The sequence below is a fragment of the Hypanus sabinus genome, chromosome 4 (assembly GCF_030144855.1).
Source record: "Hypanus sabinus isolate sHypSab1 chromosome 4, sHypSab1.hap1, whole genome shotgun sequence".
Lineage (NCBI taxonomy): Eukaryota > Metazoa > Chordata > Chondrichthyes > Myliobatiformes > Dasyatidae > Hypanus > Hypanus sabinus.
Window position 1 is genome coordinate 9437041 of NC_082709.1, and position 21330 is coordinate 9458370.

General features: G+C 41.4%; 1 protein-coding gene across 1 annotated transcript in view; it reads left to right on the top strand.

Annotated features, from left to right (window-relative positions):
- Window positions 1-7087: 7087 nt before the first annotated feature.
- Window positions 7088-21330, top strand: part of LOC132392422 (uncharacterized) — a 61818-nt gene continuing 47575 nt past the window's right edge. Inside the window, exon 1 of the mRNA XM_059966247.1 lies at window positions 7088-7604. Within this exon, the coding sequence (XP_059822230.1) occupies window positions 7337-7604 (268 nt within the window). The 5' untranslated portion in view covers window positions 7088-7336. The remainder of the gene's footprint in view (window positions 7605-21330) is intronic.

Consider the following 21330-nt stretch of genomic DNA (forward strand, 5'->3'; position numbering starts at 1 on the left):
TCAGTGTCTGAGCTTCTCGCTTAAGTGTCCAACAATAATCAGCCAGCATTGATGGATTCCAGTTTCCCTGATACCATTTCTCCATGACTGCAATGTCCTGGTGAAACCTTCTACCATGCTCGTCACTGACAGCACCAGGGAAGAAGTCTAAATGGGAATGCAGAAAATGAATCTTCAGTGACGTTGCACTTCATGGTTTTGTATGCTTGAAGCATGTTGTCAACCAGATGCGTGTAGTTTGGTGCTCTGTAATTGCCAAGAAAATTTTCAACAACATCCTTGAATAACTTCCATGTAATTTTCTCTGGTCCCACTAGAAGTTCTTCAAGTTGCCTGTCATTGATGAGCTGTCTAATGTGTGGAACCCACAAAAATATCTTCCTTAATCAAAGAATTAATTATTCTGACAAGTTATGAATTGAAATAATTAATATAGACAATTTTTAAGAAAATGGTGTGAGGTACAGAAATTTCATGATTATTTTCATGATCAGCAGCCCAAAATTCGTAAAATACATCCAGAAATATTCAAGAACTTGTGGGCAGAGTACAAATATAATGGCAGGATTCTTAGCAGGAATCTTGAGGTCCATGTCCATTATTCCCTCAAAGCTGTTGTGCAATTTGATAGGGTGGTTCAGAAGGAATGTGGTGTGTGGGTCTTCATTAGTAGGAAGACTGAGTTCACAAGCCATGAGCTAACGTGCAGTTTTATAAACCTCTGCTTAAACCAAACTTGGAATATTGTGTTCAGCTCCAGTAACCTCATTTTATGAAAGATGTGAAAGCTTTAGAGAGGGTGCAGAGGAGATTTAACAGGACACTACCTAGATTAGAGAGCATATCTTTAGAATATAGGTGGAGCAAACTAGGGCTTTTCTGTTTGGAGTGAAAAAGGCTGAGAGGTGACCTCATCGAGGAGTATAAGATGGTAAAAGACGAAGAGCGGACACCAGCACCCTTTTCCCAAGGTGGCAATAACAAGAAAGAGAAGGCATAATTTTAAGGTGATCAGAGGAAGGTACAGGGGGGATGTCAGAGTTTGTATTTTTTACACAGAGAATGGTGGGTGTGTGAAATGCATTCCATGGTTGGTGGTAGAGGCAAATAAGACCATAAGACATTTCATCATGGCTGATCTATCTCCTTCTCAACCCCATTCTCGTGCCTTCTCACCCTAACCTTTCACACCCTGACTAACCAGAACCTATCAACCAATCCATCATGGGGAAGGCTTCCGGAGTAAATCCTGAGGAAAAATTTGGAGCTGGAGTCCCTAAGACAACCCTATGTTGAGTTGGGTGATGACTGGCAACCCCTGCACCACCTCTGATGCTGTTTCTTTGGACCGGGGTGGAGCCTGCAGCATGGTCAACAGGTTGCTCTCCCTTTCATACATGCCCTGGCTTGTGTATCATGTAGACAGCTGGGATGCAACGCCCATCATCAACCCTGACCAACAGAGGGCTGCATACCAGACCATTCATAACCATCCAAACAGTTTCGGAAACTTTTGTTACAAATATTGCCTACTTCTGCTTTCATCATATCATCTGACAATACCCACCTACAGCAATACATGAAGTTCTCATCAATGTATTGATAAGTTTCAGATATGACTTTTCCAACTCTCCTGTACAATGTTCACTCTAAGGTGGGTGTGTTTATGTGCACAAAGGAATTTAAACTGTACACAAAAGGTTGTCACACTCTACTTCGTTGGTGTGTTAACTATATTTCATGATCATACACAATCACCTTTCCTTTTCCGATTTCTGATGCAGGCAGAGTAGACAAAATGGAATTTGTGTTGATTTGCCAGCAGATTTTAGAACTGACTTATTTATACTGTTCTTATTGAAAAATTTATTCAGTGCACACATATTGTTATGGGCAAAAAAATTGCATAGCACAAAATTTTTGCACACACTGGTCATTAAAGATTAGACGGAACATTGTTCCTGAACTAGTCCTCTAAACTCAGATAGAACCCAACTTCCTGAACAACGCACACAAAATGCTGAAGGAACTCAGAAGGCCAGGCAGCATCTGTGGAAAAGAGTAGTCATCAAAGTACTGGGCTGAGATCTTTCATCAGGATTTGAAACATCAACTCTTTTCCATAGATGCTGAGTTTCTCCAGCATTTTGTGTGTGTTGCTTGGATTTCCAGCATCAGCAGAATTTCTCCTCTTCGTGCTCCAACTTTCCAAAGTTTTCTTTCACAGGAAGACTCTAGGCCAGATGGCTTTCTCCCATTCCTACTTCTTGTATTCCTGCGCACTAAAGATTTTAAGATTGATAAATGATGTGAGCCTTTCGTGTCTTGCAATTATGTTCGTATCTCTGTCATGTTTGTCTGAAATTTAAAATATAGGGCTATTTTCATCAGCAACTCTATACTCTCTGTAATCAATAAAGGATCATAAAGAATTAATATGTTTGATGCTATTCCTGAAGGGAATTCTAAAAGGATAGAAAACCACAGTTAATTTTTATTTCAGTTCAGTTCTGCTGGTTTTACTTCCTTATTGATTCCTTATTGCACTTCTTAAGAATATTTAAAATATTCTCAAGATTGAAATTACAATTTGAGTGTATTTCAATTACAAACATTAATAAAAGAAACAACCTTTAATTTGTGAATCATTTTAAAATGAGAAAGGTGATTTGTGAGATATATAAACATATAAGATTATTAAGGGATTGGACACAGTGGAAGCAGGAAGCATGTTCCCGCTGATGGGTGAGTCCAGAACTAGAGGCCACAGTTTAAGAATAAGGGGTAGGCCATTTAGAACAAAGATGTGGAAAAAACTTTTTCACCTAGAGAGTGGTGGATATGTGGAATGCTCTGCCCCAGAAGGCAGTGGAGGCCAAGTCTCTGGATGCATTCAAGAGAGAGTTAGATAGAGCTCTTATAGATAGCGGGGTCAAGGGGTACGGGGAGGGGGCAGGTACGGGGTGCTGATTGTGTATGATAAGCCACGATCACAGTGAATGGCGGTGCTGGCTAGAAGGGCCGAATGGCCCACTCCTGCACCTACTGGCTATTGTCTATTGTGAGTGATTCATACTGTTTGGAGGGACAATCCGGCTCAATAACTTATTAGGTCTGTGAATACCATTTACTGATCGTTTACAGCATGAAGTCAAGCTAATTTTAAATTTGTCATACAGGGGTGCTCAGACCACTACTTTGTGCGTACGAGATTGCTGAGCTATGTGAAACAACATGGGTCCTACAGAAGAATTGCTGGAAGAATAGGTGAACAAAAAGTGGGCAGAAATTTAATGTTTTGTGTCCTTGCAGTTTCGATTTCCTTAGGAAAAGGGATTGGTCACTCAGCCTGCTGCGCCTATGAAAACGTTCTGCTAGGGACTGGCACGTCTGTGCCTGCAGTCACTCAGTTCTTGATCTCTGACAGGCTTCTAAGCAGGAAAACGGTCGCCAAAAGGGAAGGGAAGAGCTTCTGAAAACTGAAGTATAACTCTGGGGCATTTCCTACAAACGGGGGAAATTGGCAGCAGTAGAACTCTGGAATCGATCATTTGCCTTCCCTACTCACTCTATGTCAGGCTGCCAAAACATGGGCACCATACATGGCAAAATCAATTCTTCTACTTTTTCTGTTTCCTATTTGTCATTACTTGCTCATGAACCAGTGGGGAACTTCACTCAGCTTCACTCTTTCCATTACTGAACGGTTCCCACTACCTATAAACTCACTTTTTTTAATGATTTATTTCTTATTGAAGTTTATCATCAAACAAACATTTCCATAAGATGTACTTCAGATACTGTACATATATATCACATAATCATATTTGTCACAAATCTCCACATAATAATTATCTGAGGTGTACACTTACAGAGAGGAGAGAAAGAACAATCGAAATAAGAAAACTATGTACTAAGTAGGGAGTGATCTTCTTTTACAACATATTGATTTGTGAACCTCATCTCATAGTTTTGGTATCTATTACTTATTTATTAATTATTATTACTATAATTTTCTTTATTTTGTATTTGTACAGTTTGGTGTATTTTACACACTGGTTGCCTGCAATGTTGGTGCAATCTTTCACTGATTCTATTATGGTTATTGGATTTATTGAGTATGCCCACAAGAAAATAAGTCACAGGGTTGTAAATGGAGACATATATGAACTTTGGATTAATATCAAAGAGGAGTGAGTTGAGGAGAGGATTAACAGGTTGCATTGCAGGGGTAGTTGAGATAGTGGAGCAAGGATATTTTTGTGGTATGTTGGGATTGGGTGGTTTGAGTAGATGGTTGGACAGATGATGTGGTGATTTGAGGACACTGCAAGGAAGATGGGGAATGGAGTTAATGTAGACCAAGTTTATTGATGGCAATCAGTCTGATGAAAATACAAAGGAGACACATAAACAGGGGAAGGCCAATGTCTCTGATTCTCTGGCAGTTGCTCAGGTAAAGCAGAGACATTTAAATGATGCTAGAGCAGGTCTTAATTTTCCATTTGGAGTCTTATTCAATATTCACATGAATCTGACATGCATGGTGCAATTCTGTACAATTGACAGAAAACAAGCATTGGACACCATTTGATATCTTCTACAAGTTAGGGCTATGATGCTGAGATACGCTGGGACACATCATCAGTGACGTAACCCGAAGTCATCGGGTGTTTCAGGTCTTTCAACATCAGACACCCTTGCCCAGAGTTGATTAGGCCCTGGCTTGTATCCCAGCAGCATTGGTCTATTGGTCTATAGGTCACACATTGTGATCCATACCCAGCTGGAGGCTGACTCAGCAGCCACTGTGATGGTCCTGATAACTCTTTTTTGCAGCCCCTGTATTGCCAAGAAGTGAGTAGGTTCTGCAGAGTGAACAGCCAGCAAGACCTCTACATCCTCCCTCTAAAGGCTCTCATTGTGCCCTCCACCCTCATCTTTGGCACAGCTCTACCATCTCCTGATATATGGCCACCTTACGCTCAAATGCCTCCTCAATCTGGTGTATGTGAAGCAGCAGGAGGCATAATTCTGGCCAACGGGATACTGCTCTGGTCTGGAAGAGACCCTCTAAACCTAAAAGTCTTGGCACCATTACTCTAGGTCATTATATAACAATAATGTAAACTTTGTAAAGCTAAAATTTTAAAATTTCTCCTGTAAATTCTCCTTACAGCATGTTAAGCAGTTAATAGAGTGGCATATTGGGAACTGGGACCACTTTGACAAACCATGCTAACTTTCTTTTGGAAATTCTCTTACGGAATTGGCTTCTTGTTTTCCAAGACTGACAATATTTCAGAATTGTCAATGATTTTAGATTATTTCAGGAATTATAGCTGCTTTCATTGAATCCTTTCATAAGATCGGCCACTGGAATGGAATTGACCAGTCTCGGTGAAGCTGGAGTTCAGTGTTGTGTTTTTTACCTGTGCCTAGCAGAGCAGAGGTCCTACATCGTGTGCAGGCTGCCATCTGGTAATTTGAGAAGCTTTTCTTTGATGGACACTGACTTTTTGCTGCCTGTTACCCCAATTGTCAAAACTGCTGACTTAAATTCTCTTCAAAATGCCACAGTAAAAAACACATGGACCTCTTCTGGGTGAGAGCTGGAAACAGCAGCAATACAGACATCAAATTACCAGAAGAAAATAAGGTCTCACTAGTGTATAGAGTGAGACAACAAACAACACCATCAACTTCGCAGCAAATTTCCACCTTGCTCTTATGTTATTTGGTCCATTCCCTCTCCAAACTATTTCCATCTGGAAGGATAATCGAGAAAAGTTAATTACTAGTATCTACTTCAGGGCCATCATCTCCCGGAGTTATCTTGATCATGCTTCCTTTGATACTGCTTCTTGTAATGAATCCATTCCATTTTCCAATTTCTCTGTCTTCATTTCTGAAGATATTTTCTACTTGTGTTCTCAACTGACCATCCTTTTCCTCAACCGTACTCTCTTCTCTCTCTGGGTTGACAGGGGTATCAACTACACTTCCCACACTTCTGCACTCACACTTTCTTCTGCCACCTCAAGCAAGGATAATGTTCCTTTTTACAAACTCACTCTCCACTCTACACTAACAAATACAGTACTATGCAAAACGTCTTAGCCACCTCAGCTATGTGTGCCTAAGACTTTTTTACAGCACTGTAGTCTCCACCACAGCACAAAACATCCTTTTCTTAATAATATAAAACATTAAAGTATCTCTAACTTTTACCAATTCTCAGTCAAGTTCATCAAGTTGAAACATTAGCTCCGCTTCTTCCCCCACAGATGCTGCCTGATCTGTGGACTATTTCCAGCATCCTCTGTTTTTATTGTGAAAAGTACAAAGGCATTTATTGATAATTTTGCAATTTACAATAAAAGTTACCAACTGTTGGAGAGTTCGAACTGGCACTGTGTGAGGTTGCCTTACCTGCAAAGCTTTTAAACTAGAATTGTGATTGTGATGGACCCAAGGTCCTTTACTCACTGGTAAACTTTAAAAAAACATTGGAAACCATTATCTGGATCTAATCTGACTCCATTTTACTATGATTTGTAAGATTTCACAGCTCCTAGGGAACTAATTTGTGCTCTGAAATACATTAAGGTCAACACACACAAAGTGCTGGAGGAACTCAGCAGGTCAGGCAACATCGATGGAAATGAATACACAGCTGACATTTCAGAGTTCACCGTCTTATTTTAGCTTCTTCCCCCTTTCCTTTCCAGTCCGGAAGAAGGGTGTCGGCCCGAAATGTCGACTGTTTATTCTTTTCCCTAGGTGCTGCCTGACCTGCTGAGTTCCTCCCGCATTTTGTGCCTGTTGCTCTAGATTCCAGCATTTGCAGAATCATTTGTGTTTATAATATACTAAGGTCAATTTCTCAAGGGAAAAAATCATATTAGCTCTCGGGATGCTATCTGTTAGAAATGTAATGTAAGTTACTCTTCCTCCCCGCTTAATGTATGCTTTTAGTACTCTGTGGTTTCTTAAGTGAATGTTAAGGTTTGTGAACTATCACCGTTTTCACTGGAAATCACCACCGACTAAGGTTTGCTGATGTCAACCCCTAGGAGGAGTCAGTCAGTCAAATTTGCCAGCTTGCTCGGCTCCGTTATAGTCATTCAGATGTCGCCGGATGAGTTTTAGTTGAGATGGGTTTTCATCCTGGATTAAGTCTACACCGGAGCTGTTAAAACTCGCTGCTGAGCGCGGATTTGGCTTCTGAATGCAAACAAGCTGAAGATCGGCTGTTTTCCACGCGTGGATTTGTCTGCAAAGCGTTAAGTTCGTGGCGTTCGGAATCCGGCTCCTGAACTGACCAGAGATCATCATGGCAACGTGCACTTTGATTTACCCCATCAGTAGAGTGATATTGTTCCCGCTGCTGCTGCTCTTGAAGCCTGCGCACGCCGGATCCTACTCCCCGAACACGGAGCTATCAGGGAAGCCAGTCCCTGAACCGGTTCAGAGCGCAGGCTGGGGGGAGGTGAGTGTTCCGGACGGGGACAGGAGGACGCGCAGCCCCGGGACCGACTCACTTCTCACTTCGGGCTGGGTCTCTTCTGATCGGCACCAGTCACCTTCTCGACCCAATGGCGGTAAGTCAAGCGGTCCGGACCACCCAGACCAACCTCAGCTGCTCTCTGCCCCTCCTCTGCGCACGCCCGGCCCATTTACTCTTTAAAACCGCAGGTAATGCAACCAAGATACACATGTTCCCTCGCAGATCAAAAAAAGTTTATTTTATTTCACCTCGAAAGAGATGTTCCTTTATTTGTATCTGTCCTGTGGGGATTTGTGTGTTGTTGCCGTTGTAGGGTAGGTCCGGCTAAGATTTGTGATAATTCAACGCTGCTCTGTCTAAAGAGAATCCTTGACAAAACGCTAAGAATGTTTATACCGAGAAAATTGCAATGTACGGGCAAAGTACGTCTCATCCACCGTCAGCGCCCTGCTCATTCTGCATTCCGATAGTTTTACTTTAGATCTGACACGTATGCAATGCGTCCCGTCTAAAGTTATTTTCATGCTGATAGAATATTGGTCTGAAAGAAGAAAAATATTCGCTACTATAATGGTAAGGGGTCTCTGTGCTCGGTACGGATAATGCCATGAGATGTCCTGCCCCGACTTGCTCCCTCCTCATTCTGACGGTGCTTCAGAAAGTTTGTGATCTTTACTTGATGTTATAAGTAGATATCTTTTAATAAATTGCCACTTTAGGAGAAAAAAGTAACTCCAAAATTAACTATGGCTAAGATGTGGGGACTCAGGAGGTGGAGAATGCAGATAGAACAGAACATTACAGTACAGGAGGAGGCCTTTCGGCTCACTAATTAAACTAATCCATATCCCTCCATTCTCTCCACATTCATGTGTCTGTCTTGGATCCTACTGACCCAGGGTTTTACACTTCCACTACTGCTGTAACCTACTGGAGCATTGTCAATCGAACTGTGAGGCACAGCTACTTGAGAAAAATACTGCAGTAACAATTCTTCACTCTGGCCTTTTACCTCTTCCCACCTGCCTGTTCCTTCTCCCTGAAGCCCCTCCTCCTTCCCTTCCTCCTATGGTCAACTCTGCTCTCCAAACAGATTCCTTCCTCCCCAGCCCTTTATCATTCCCAGGACAGGGCTTCACTTGTCACCTTCTAACTATCCTCCTTCCCCTCCCTTCCCCCACACCTTTTTATTCTGGCGTCTTCCCCCTTTCCTTTCCAGTCCAGATGAAGCGTCTCGGCCCGAAACGTGGACTGTTCTTTCATTTCTATAGATGCTGCCTGACCTGCTGAATTCCTACAGCTTCATACTTACTAACAGCCTCAAAACATCTGCTATCCATGGTTACAGCTTGAAAAATTTCTTCTTTTGTTGCGTTTTTTAATTTCAAAAAGATTACAGAAAATATAAAATGACCCTAGATATAATGTCTAAAATGTCAGGTTTTTGAGAAGGAAAACGGATCCCCTGGGTTTCCTGTCTCACCAGGGAATCTCATGAAGTTAATCAATGGCGAAACCTCCCGAATCATTGGGGGTGGAGAATTCATCGTGCTCTGAGTGACAGCATTTCAGTGCTAACTGCTTGCATCTTATTTGAGACTTCCACCTCGAACCAGATTCTGTAGTCAGGAGAATCATTCTCAAATAATTTTATGTGTTACTGTGCGGGCTCCTAGCTCTGAAGAGCCGTGCTCACTCCCTCCTCATATGATAGGCCTGCCATCCCATGAACTAGTTTGGTGAATTTTCATGACCCTGTCTCTATGGCAAAGGGAAGAAGATTGAGATAGTCCAGGAACTGTAAATCAGGTGCTCTCTCACCAATGCTCAATATAATTGGAGCAATTATCTTTTTCATACAATATTGCGCTTCTATAGTCTATAATCTATAATTTCATTTATATTTATAATTATTATTGTTATGAGCAGAGAGACAACATCTGCCGGAAGTAAATTCCTTGTATGTGTACAGGTACTTGGCGATTAAAGTCTGATTCTGATTCTGATTCTATTCAAACCCACTTGCAATAAAGGCCAGAACAGTACCATTTGAATACTGAGTTGTCTACTGCATGTATCTATTAACTTTAAGTGATTTGTCATCAAAGACACCCACCCCTGAACATCAACATTTTCCAGTCTTTCACCTGTTAAAGAATACTTAATGATTAATGTCATTAATTTACACACTGTACTTCATTAACCTTGTTCTTGATTTCTCACAAATATCCTTTCATTCATTCATTCATTCAACTATTTATTTACTTATTTGTATATTTATTCATCCATGTATTTATTTATTTGTACCTCTGTTTATTGATTGATTGAGATACAGTGTGGAAAGGCCCCTTCTTGCCTTTCAAGCTGCTTCACCTAGCAATACCCTGATTTAACCCCGACCTAATCACGTGAGAATTTACAATGACCAACTAACCTACTAACCAGTATGTCTTTGGACTGTGGGAGGGAACTGGGGCACACTCAGAAAACCCACGAAGGTACAGGGAGAACATACAACCTCCTCACAGGCAGCGGTGGGAATTGAACCCAGGTCAGTGGTACTGTAAAGCATTGTGCTGACGTCAGCCAACATGGTCCCGTCAGCCAAATAATTTGATCTATTTTGTGAATAGTTAAGGTTTTTACATTAATAATGTGATGCATGACTAAGCACCAGCTTGATAATCAGAGACGGGCTAATTTATTCCATTTCTAACCTTTAATCTGTCCTGGTATTTCATTCACCCCATGTCTCTAACCTCTTTCAGTAACTTTCTTCTGAAAATCAATATGCATTATATATACTAGATTCCCCCCCTCCATATCTACTCATTTGATATGTCATCAGAGAAGATTAGAAAAATATTATTTTCCTTTTATAAGTCCACATTGACTCAGTCAATAATATTATTTTAATATCAGATTCAGAATCAGATCTATTATCACTGACATGTTGGAATGCGTCTGACCTGCTGAGTTCCTCCGGCATTTTGGGTGTGTTGCTCTGGATTTCCAGTGTCTGCAGAATTCCTTGTGTTTATATCAGGAAATCTGTGCTTTTTGACGACAGTATAGTGCAAAGACATAAAAATCTGTAATCAACAAAAATAAATAAATAATGCAAGGGACAGGAACAATGAGGTGTAGAGTGGTGTGATGGTTAGCGTGACACTGTCACTGCTTGGGGTGTCAGAGCTTAGAGTTCAGTTCCGAAGCCGTCTGAAAGAAGTTTGTACATTTCTTGTGAGCATGTGGGATTCTTCCAAATACTCCAACATCCTCCAACATTGTGAGGACATGCCTATTGGTAGGTTAATTGATCATTATAAATTGTCCTGTGATTAGGCGAGGATTAAGTATAATGGTTACTGGGCGGTGTGGCTCATTGGGCTAGAAGGGTTTGTTCCGCGTTGTATCACTATCATGAGGCAGCATTCATGGGTTCATGGATCATTCAGACAGCAGATAGTGAAGGGAAAGATGTTGTTCCTAAATTATTGACTGTGTGTCTTCAGGCTCCCTGATGGTAGTAATGAGAAGAGGGCAGGTCCTGGATGGTGAGGTCCTTATTGATTATCTAGAGAAACTTGCTGGTCTTTGACGACATACTAATCTCCTCAAACACACAACAAAATAGTGTGCATTCCTCATGATTGCATCAATCTGTTTGGCTCAGGTTAGGTCCTCTGAGATGCTGACACCCAGGAACTTGAAGCTGCACACCCTTTCCACCACATGCTGGTGTGTGTTCTCCTGACTTCCTTTTCCTGAAGTCCACAATCAACTCCTTGGTCTTGCTGATGTTGTTGCAGTGACACGGTTCAATTGGCATAAGAGCCTTTCATTGCCAAGTGAAACTCTTCAACAACAGTGGTGTCATCTGCAAAATTACGTGTGATGTTGGTGTTTGAGCTGTGCGTGGCTACACAGTCATGAGTGAAGAGAAGGTGGAGCAGTGGAATAACTATGCATGCATCTTTGAGGTGCATCTGTACTGATGGTCGGCGAGGAGGAGGGGTTATCACCGACCTGCACTGGCCATGCTCTCCTGATAGGGAACTCGAAGATCCATTTGCAGAGGGAGGTACACGGGGACAGGTTTTGAAGCTTGTTTATTATTTGGTTATCAGTACTAAGTGAATGATCAAAGTTAAAATAAATATATTATCAAAGTACATATATGCCACCTTATGAGATTCATTTTCTTGCATTTACAAAGAAGCACGAAAGAATCAATAGAACACCGCAAATAACAAGACAGACAAAACAACCAGTGTGCAAAATACAATGAACTGTGCAAATACAAAAAGGGGAAGAATAAATAATTAATCAATCAATCAATAAATAGATAGATAGATAAGCAAGCAAGCAATAATTATTGAGAACGTGAGATGAAGAATCCTTGAAAGTGAGTCCATAGGTTGTGGGAACAGTTCAGTGTTGAGGTAAGTGAAGTTGAGTGAAGTTGTCCCACTGGTTCAAGAGCCTGATGATTGAGGGGTAATAACTGTTCCTGAACCTGGTGGGTGTGAGTACTGATGAACTGGTGGTTAACACTGACTTGTATTTGATAAATGTGTGCCTTGTGGTTATCTAGTGTTCCACAGCAGAGTAGAGAGCCATCCCCACAGCCCTGTTGCTGTGGTAGGTGAATTACATCGGTTCGGGTCCTTGCTCATTGCACCTCATGACACCTGTTCTGTACACAGTCAGGGCCTGGTGCCTCACGACACTTCACCCTCTTGAGGATGTTTGGAAGTTAGCTACTTCTGGCCAAGATGGCGCCAGTGAACAACGATTCCTCAGTGACATCTTCCAGATAGTCAATGATCTAACTTTTTCTTTTCCTTTTACTTGCTCCTTTTCTCTTAACCAGTTTCAGAAATGGTTGGAGCCTGTGACTTAGAGTTTGGCATTTAATCCAGTGATCTAATGCTCTGCTTCCCCAAGAGAGGACCATGAGCACACGCTGTCCTGAATAGACTAGAGCCATGGTGCGGGATCATGATTGATTGAATTTTTCACTGATTGAAGTGTCGAGGAAGATTGAAATATCGAGGTGACTGCGGAGGGGGCCGGGTTGGCCGTTGCTCTTAACAGGAGGCCGGGTTGGGCCATAGATCACTCTTTATGGGAGGCTGCTTCTCAGAGAATGAAGGCCTCATGGAAGGATTGACTTCAAGCTGTTGCTCTCCTTGATGCTGACGGAGGATGTTTTCAATCGGGACATTTGTGATTATCGGTGTAGACTGTAGTTTACATCAGTCTCCTTCAGTTTTTGTGTGTTTTCTCTCGTTGCTGACTGGTGGGTGGGAGATATGTTAATTTTTCTGGGTGAGGGAGGGATTGAGTGTTGGATGTTACTGTCGCAGTTTTTTTGTGTGGAAGGAGGTTGGGGGTTTGGGATTTCATGTTTTAGCTGCAGTGTTCATATCTGGGGGTGGACGATCTATTAGTTTTTGTGCAAAGTTACAGTTTTTGTGCAAAGTGTTGTTTCTGTTTCTTTTTCATGTGGGAGGGCTGCCTCAATGACTTTCATTGTTTGTTCTGTATTTTATGGTTGTCTGGAGAAGACGAATCTCAGAGTTGCATTCTGCATCCATACTTTGATAATAAAATAAACCTTTGAACCTTTACTGAAGCAGAGAACACAGGGTCACTGGAATCTGGGAGAAGTGCATAATACTTTTGAGCTCAACAGAGAGTGAAGTTATGCTACCATGTATGATGTTTGGTTTCATCTTCTAGGAAGTGATGGTAAGCAGACCTACCACAGCTGTTGTTCATCCAATTCCATCTCCAACTTCACTCTTAGTTATCTTTTTGCTCTCCTTCCATGGGTCATACCTGGACTTCCTGTAGGATGTTTTGATCATCATTCCTGAATTTCTCAGATCTAGCCCTAAGCAGAATGTGAATCTCCTGGTTCATCCAGGGCTTCTCATTTGGGAAGACTCATCTTTGCAGGTCTTGACAAAGTCAGTGATGGCCGTGGCATATTCATTTAGATTCAAAAATGAGTCTATGAATATGGGTGAAACCACCAAGTCAAAGCTCCTCCAACTAGCAGCCCTCCCAACTGTATCGTCATGGTCCTGATCACTGGTGCTGTGGCCCTCAGCCTCTTCCCATGCACCAGGAGTACAGATACAACCAGGTGATCCAACTTGCCACCGCTTGGGCGTGGGATGGCATGGTAAACACTCTTGGTGGTGGGTGTAACGGCGATAGTGTGTTATCTCTTCTGGTTCTTCAGAAGACATTTTGGTGATAGTTGGGCAGAAACATATTCAAGCTGGTCTGGTTGAAGTCCCAAATGACGATCAGGAAAGCATCGGGGCGAGCTGTCCCATGACTGTTGATCACTGTGCTCAGCCGGGGTGGAGGCCAGTTACTGGCAGAAATCAATATACATGCCATCAGCTTGGGGGCTATCCAACTGGAAAGTAAGGTGTTGCTCCTCCACCCTGAGTGTGGCCACAATCAGTATGGAGGGGTATATGTTCCCAGTTCATTACTTGCCCAGTATTTACAAGATTTTCTGACTTTACGTCAGTTTTCCTGCATATGCATTGTGTATTATCCTGTTTTAGTTATTTATTGAGATACAACACTGAACAGGCCTTCCGCCACCTCAAGCTGTGCCACCCGGCAATCCATCGATTTAATCACGGGACAATGTACAGTGACCAATTAACTTACCAACTGATACGTCTTTGGACTGTGGGAGGAAATCAGAGCACCCAGAGGAAACCCATGCAGTCAGGGGAAGGACGTATAAATTCCTTGCAGGTAGTGACGGGAATTGAATGGGAGTCACTGGTACTTTAAAGCGCTGTGCTAACCACTATGCTACCGTCCCATCCCCGAGAGTCATTGATCTGAAACATTTGTTCTCCATGTCTGTTACTTGCTCAGTACTTACAGCATTTTCTAGACTTATTTCAGTTTTCCATCTTCTGCGGTGTGTGTTATTTTGTTCCTTTCCATTAGTGGCCTGATTAATCAAATGAGTTAGAACCAGTGATAGGAAGCCTGCAAGAACTACACAAGTGAAATCTGACCCTGAGCATAATTAGCAAATATAACTGCAGTGATAAAATCAGAATGTTTTTTACTTGACCTCAGCAGTCAAGTTTCAGATAGTGCCGGAAATATCCTACAGAAGTTGAGAAAAGCAAGGAAGCAGAAGCCCCTTTAATATTGTACTGATAATAATTGCTGAATTTCAGTTACAATAGTAAAGCAGTGACCACTCCCTTATGATGTTGCCTTTGGGAGCCAAAGGAAAGTTATTCTTGAGGTCACTGAATGAAATGTTGAATGATGTAAAATCGGAACATTACTGAATCATCGGTAGTGAAGCAGAGAAACTCAAATGTAGTTACGTGTTTAGTCAGTACCATCTCATATTTATCCTGGTGGAAGATACTGAAAATATTTAATTTACTATTACTTAGAATTTTAAGCAGTGAAATGAGGTTCTATGGTATAGCTCTGTTACCAGCCACATGTATCTCCCAAGCCATTTTTAAGCCATTCCTGTGTAGCTTTGGCTTTACGCTTGTAGTCATTGTCTTGCAGAAATACAAATCTTCTCCCAAGTCACAGTTTTCTTACGGACTGCATCAGGTTTTCCTCTAGGATTTCATTGTATTTTGATGCATTCATTTTACCCTCTACCTTCACAAGCCTTCCAGGGCCTGTTGCAGTGAAGCATCCCCACAGTTTGATGCAGCCACCACTGTGCTTCACGGTAGGGATGGGGTGTTTTTGATGACAGGCGGTGTTTGGTTTTTGCAAAACAGCGTTTAGCCCAGGGGGTGGGCAAACTTTTTGACTTGTGGGCCACAAAGGGTTCTAAAATTTGACAGGGGACCAGGAGCAGATGGACGGAGTGTTTTGGTAATACACCTCATAAGAGAAAATAAAATATCATGGATTATGTAGAAAACATGTGCTTTAATTTCAATTGAAAATGAACAAATGCATTACAACAAAATATCTGTCTTTGAAGTCCCATGGTATTTAGCTATTTATTGAAATGACTTTTAAAACACTGAAAATTAAATGAATAAAATACAGCTTTTTTTTAATAGTAACAGTTATTATTTTAAAGCACTGAAAGTTCTGTTATCCTTCAAGATATTATCATCATCACTCTCCTCCTGACTGTCTTTATTTCAAAAACGGTAGGAGATGCAGGTCTACTCGTCCTGCTCCTTCTTATTCAATTGTCCCCTGTGCCAAAACTCAACAACGACCAGCACAAGGACAGAACAGTGACAGCGCGCCAGTATGCGGAGCGCATTATTTGATCTGGAGCGCATTTTTTATTTTGAGAACGTACGTGCACCTGCGCACTACTCATGTCCATCACTTAACAGAAATGACATGTAACATGTAAGGCTTATTGAAAAAAATATTTTCAAATTCATTTTTTACATAACACAATGAAGAAACTTATTTTTAATTTCAGTGGGAACAGTGTTGTTGGTCTCCCTTTTTAGCCAGCGCATCAAAGTCTGGATTTAGTTTTGTTGTGGCGATTCTCAGGATGGATCTGAGGTGTTGGTCAGTTAACTTGGATCTGTGGCTGGCTTTGTTGATGTTCATGACGCTGAACGCCTGTTCACACAAATAGGTCGAGCCGAACAAAGAGTAAAGCGCAAATGTGGAGTAATACGCTGCACCTCAACAAAGGTCAATGTATATAGAGTGCGTCATCTATTGGGAAAACGCCAGAATTGCGGGGAAAAAGCGTTAACAAAGTTTATTAATATAATTTCATCAAGTTCTGCGGGCCGGATTAAAAAGCTTAACGGGCTGCATATGGCTCCCGGGCCGTAGTTTGCCCATGCCTGGTTTAGCCTGATGCCCAAAAAAAAGTCTATTTTGATTTCAACAGACCATAGAATCTTCTTCCAGTTGATTTTGGAGTCTCCCACATGCCTTCTGGCAAACTCTAGCTAAGATTTCATGTGAGTTTTTTTGTAACAGTGGCTTTCTCTTACTGGTGAAGCACCCGGGCAACATTTGTATGTGCAGTCTCTCCCATCTCGGTTACTGAAGCTGGTAACTCCACCAGAGTTGTCATAGGTCTCTTAGTGGCCTCCATCACTAGTCTCCTTGCACAGTCACTCAGTTTTTGAGGATGGCCTGCTCTAGGCAGATTTACAACTGTGACCTATTCTTTCCATTTTCTGATAATTGACTTAGTTGTACTCCAGGGGATATTCAGTGACTTGGAAGTTATCTTGTATCCATCTCCTGACTTGTGCTTTTCAATAACCTTTTTGTGGGAGGAGAGTAGGTCTGGTGGCAGAGGAGTGCTGGGGCAGGGGGTGGCGCAGGTACAGACAAACCCAGACCTGAGACACCAGGCAAGGTCACTTGATTCCAAACGATTGATTTATTGACCATTACAGATTGTCTCTCTGGTGCTTCCTGCACCATCTCCTGTCCCTTCCCCTTTTCCGAACCATGATACCTCTCTCCCTGCCCCTTCCCACTCTCACTCTCAGTAGAGACCCATATCAGAACCAGGTTTGTCATCATTCACATATATCATGAAATTTGTTTTTGTGGCTGCAGTATAGTGCGATACATAAAATTGCTACAGTATTGTGCAAGTCTTGGGCACTCTGGCTCTATATATATGTGCCTAAGATTTTTGCTCAGTCGTGTATATGAATTTCTATAAATATACCTGTTAACTTTGTTGATCTAATGTGTGAAAATGAAGAGTACTTCAGCTACTTCAGTTTTCATTTGATTCAAAATGTAATTTTGGAACTCCTTGTTATTTCAATAGGTCGTAGAAAAGTACAAAAAATAACATTCTTTTGAGCATGTTCTAACAAATATTTTTCATTCTGTGCCATTGTGCATCTTCTTGTAAAATCTTTCAAAATTACTCTTTAAATGTTTAAAAAATGTATGTCCCTGGGTGATGAACATTGAAGCTGTCAAGGCAAGGTAAGTTTGGCACTTTGTTCAGGTGTTGTTTAACACGGATACATTAGTGAAGAGGAACAGCAGCTCACTGTTGTATTGGTGGCATTCTCACCGTGTCGTTAAGTACTTGTGGATTGAGGATTCACTCTAGAGCAAGGGCTCTCAACTTTGGGCCCACAGACCCCTTGCTTAATGCTATTGGCCATTGGCATAGAAAAGGTTGGGACCCCTGCTCCAGAGATTCAAAGACAGGAGGTGTTCAGAATACTCCTGGAGGAGTTGTTGATCTTCAGAGGATGTTTTAAATTGAGACCCTATCTGCCTCATCAGGTGATTAAGAACAAGGGGGCTCCCTCCACAGCCCGCAGGAGTGTATTTTGAATCTTTTGGATATTTGACGGTGTTTACCCTGTTAAATTGGCTGGCACGTCTTGCATTTCAACAGCAACTACACTTCAAAAGAACCTAATTGGAAGTGAAGTCTTCTGGGACTGAGTTAAGTTCTGTATTTGTCACTGTAACTGTGCAGTTTTTATATATAGATCATTCACATGGCACGAAAGCAACAACTAGAAGAAGTAATTTGAACCTCTCACTATTAATGCAGACTTTTCTGTTTCAGGGTTTTTGGTTTCTGTTGCAAGTTAAATAAACTTCAATTGACTTTCTATTTCTTCCTTTGGCACATATTCAGGAACAAGTTTCATAGTTAACAAATGCTTTCAAATTCATAACAATATAATTTTTCATGCATTACTTGTGTCTTCATGTTGTTACATCAGGCAGGAATTAAAAGCAGTGAGTCCTGGATAACAATTTTACTTTATTATGGCTGATTGCAATCTTTGTGTGATTCTCTGTCTTTCACAGAGGATTAAACTTTGTGGAATCAGCTGAGAATCAGAATTATGTTTAATATCACCAGCATGCATTGTGAAATTTGTTGCTTAGCAGCAGCAGTACAATATAATACATAATCCTAGAATTACAGTTAGTATATATAAATTAAATAGTTAAATTAAATAATTAGTTTAGAAATAGAAATAAAAAATATATTGAGGTAGTGTTAATGGGTTAAATGTCCATTCAGAAATCAGATGGCAGAGGGGAAGAAACTGTCCCTTAGTCATTGAGTGTGTGCCTTCAGCCTTCTATGCCCCCTTCCTGATGGTATCAATGAGAACAAGGTATGACTTGGTTGGTGGGAGTCCTTAATGATGAACATGGCTTTTTGAAGCATTGCCCTTTGAAGCTGTTCTGGATACAATGGAGACTAGTGTTCATGATGGAACTGACTAAGTTTACAAGTCTCTGGTGCTTATTTTGATCCTGTGCAGTAACACGCGCACAACCCCCCCACCCTTCATACCAGACAGTGATGCACCCAGTTAGAATGCTCCCCACAGTACATCTGCTGCAATTTGTGGATGTCTTTGGTGTCATACCAAACCTCCTTAAACTCCTAATGAAGTATAGCCTCCGTCATGCCTTCTTTGTAGTTGCATCACTATGTTGGGTTTACATTTTACCCGCGAGCATTGCACATGGCTTGGGTGATGCCAGGGGTTCCCAGAACTGGGTGCACAGACCTCTTGCTTAATGGTGTTGGTCCATGCCATGCTGTTTCCATTGTTGCCCATCAGCATGGCTCGGATGAATGGATTGATGTTACAGACAGATATCGATGGGCTGAAAGGAAGTAAGATCTCTTTTACAATTTTGAATACCATGCAATATCTTCCAAATTTCAGGCTGTTGAAGAGTTCTACAGAATCTGTTTAATGCCTGTTTTCAGTACTACCATAATTATTGAACCTCTGAAGCTTAACATATCTCAGTTGGGACAATTAATTAGATACTTTAAAATGCTATGTTGACATGGCCTCTCCACTTCAGATATTTTACATTATTTTTCAGATAAATTACATCTTTTTTATACAAGTGTTCCAATGTTATTCCTAAAACCACATAGTCTTGATCTGTATTAAATATTTCAATAATCCATTAAATCCCAAAATATATTAATCCTTTAGGACAGAGGTTCCCAAAGCAGGGTTCACAGACTTCTTGTTTAATGGCATTGTTCCATGGCACAAAAATAACCCTGCTTTAGAATGTTGTTACGTTATAATTCATAATTTATTAAATTACAAATTAATTTAATAATTATAAATTAATTTAATTATTAATACATTATAAATTAATTACCTAATTTTAGGGTTGTTGTAGTCACTGGGTGGAGGGGTGGAGATAAGTCTCTACCAAAGGATGTATAAGGCATTCCTTTCCCCTACCCCCCCCCGCTAGTCTGGAGGTCACCTTGGGCAAAGTGTAGCTCCTACTTAGCCCCCTATCAGGGTCACGTAAATCCACGGGAGCAGGTGGTGGATGGTTGTAGCATCAGCTGGTGCATATTGCAAGTCCTGGTTATTCAACCACTGACACCAGGCAGACAATCTCAGAGGAGTATTGGCAATGGGAAACCACCTCTGTTAAAAAATTTTCCAAGAACAACCGTGGTCATGGAAAGATCATGATCGCCTACATCGTACAACACGGCACATAACGATGACGATGATGATGATAGTCACTGGAAAGGCAATCCAGGACAAATTATCCAAATGCCTGAATTTAAATCCCCATCCCGATGATAGTGATGACAGAACCTACCATGGGATTGACTGTGGTGGTCAGCAATAACACTAATGATGGAATTTGGCACAGCAGCGATAGTGATAGGACGGTGCAGTGATGTCATGCAGTTCAGCAACGAATCTGGTGCAGGTATGCACAACTGTAATAATAATGCACCACAGCAGGATATTGGTGGTAGAATGATTCACAGCAATGATACGAGTGCTGGCAATATCATTCTGGCTGAACAGTATACCACATTGATGATAGAATATAACATATATTCTCGAGAAGGGATTATTGAATGAAACATATTTATAGTAATAATGACATAATTTACAGCTGCATTAATGATACTTACTGCTCATTGCACTGCTGGCATTTAGGGCAGCAATGAAGGTCTTCCATCTTTGGTGGTGTGCAGGCTTTCCTTCACTGTGTCAGTAGCTTCCTCTCGGTTTTCACTACTGTCAGTCATGCAAGTCTCAGGAGGAGACTCAGGAATACCGTTGTGCTCAGATGTAGAAGGATTCTTCATTGTTGTTTCTGTAACATTGTTGTTTTACCAGTCAGGGTTGTTGGCCCTGAGCTGAACCCCCAAACCTGGAGGATTTGTGGACCACTCTTATTCTGACCTCTACCCTTTGACCTGTTTGGCATGGGTGGCCCTACTAGGAGCCAAAGTACCCATTGTTTGGACAATTTAAACACCAGGCTGGGTGGATTGAGAAGGCCAGGTGTCAGGACCAACTGGGTTGAGTTGGTTCTTCTCGCCACTCCATGATGTTTACTCCACTTCTCACGGCGCTGAGGCTGAGGCTGTGGGCCTGTTCCGGTTACGCCAGGCTTCGTGTCTAGGGACTCACTTTCATTCTGAATGCTGTTGCTTGCTTTTATTGTCTGCATGATTTGTGCCTTTTTTTCCTTTCTCTGTGTTAGTCTTCTTTAATGTTTTTTTTTGGGTGGTTGTAAGAAGACAAATCTCAATTTCTTACTGTGGTAGGAAATGTACTTTGAACTTTGTTGATTAAAACATGTGCCACATTGAACACAGTTATTATAGAATGTACTGCTACAATAATATTAAAGTAAAATGTCCGAAAATAATGACTGAATGAGTGCAGCAAAGACAGAGCATAGTCAGCAAATACCACACTGTATATTGATGATGACAATAGCTGCAGAGTCATTGGGAAATAACCAGAACTAATGGAAGCTGCCTTAATTTT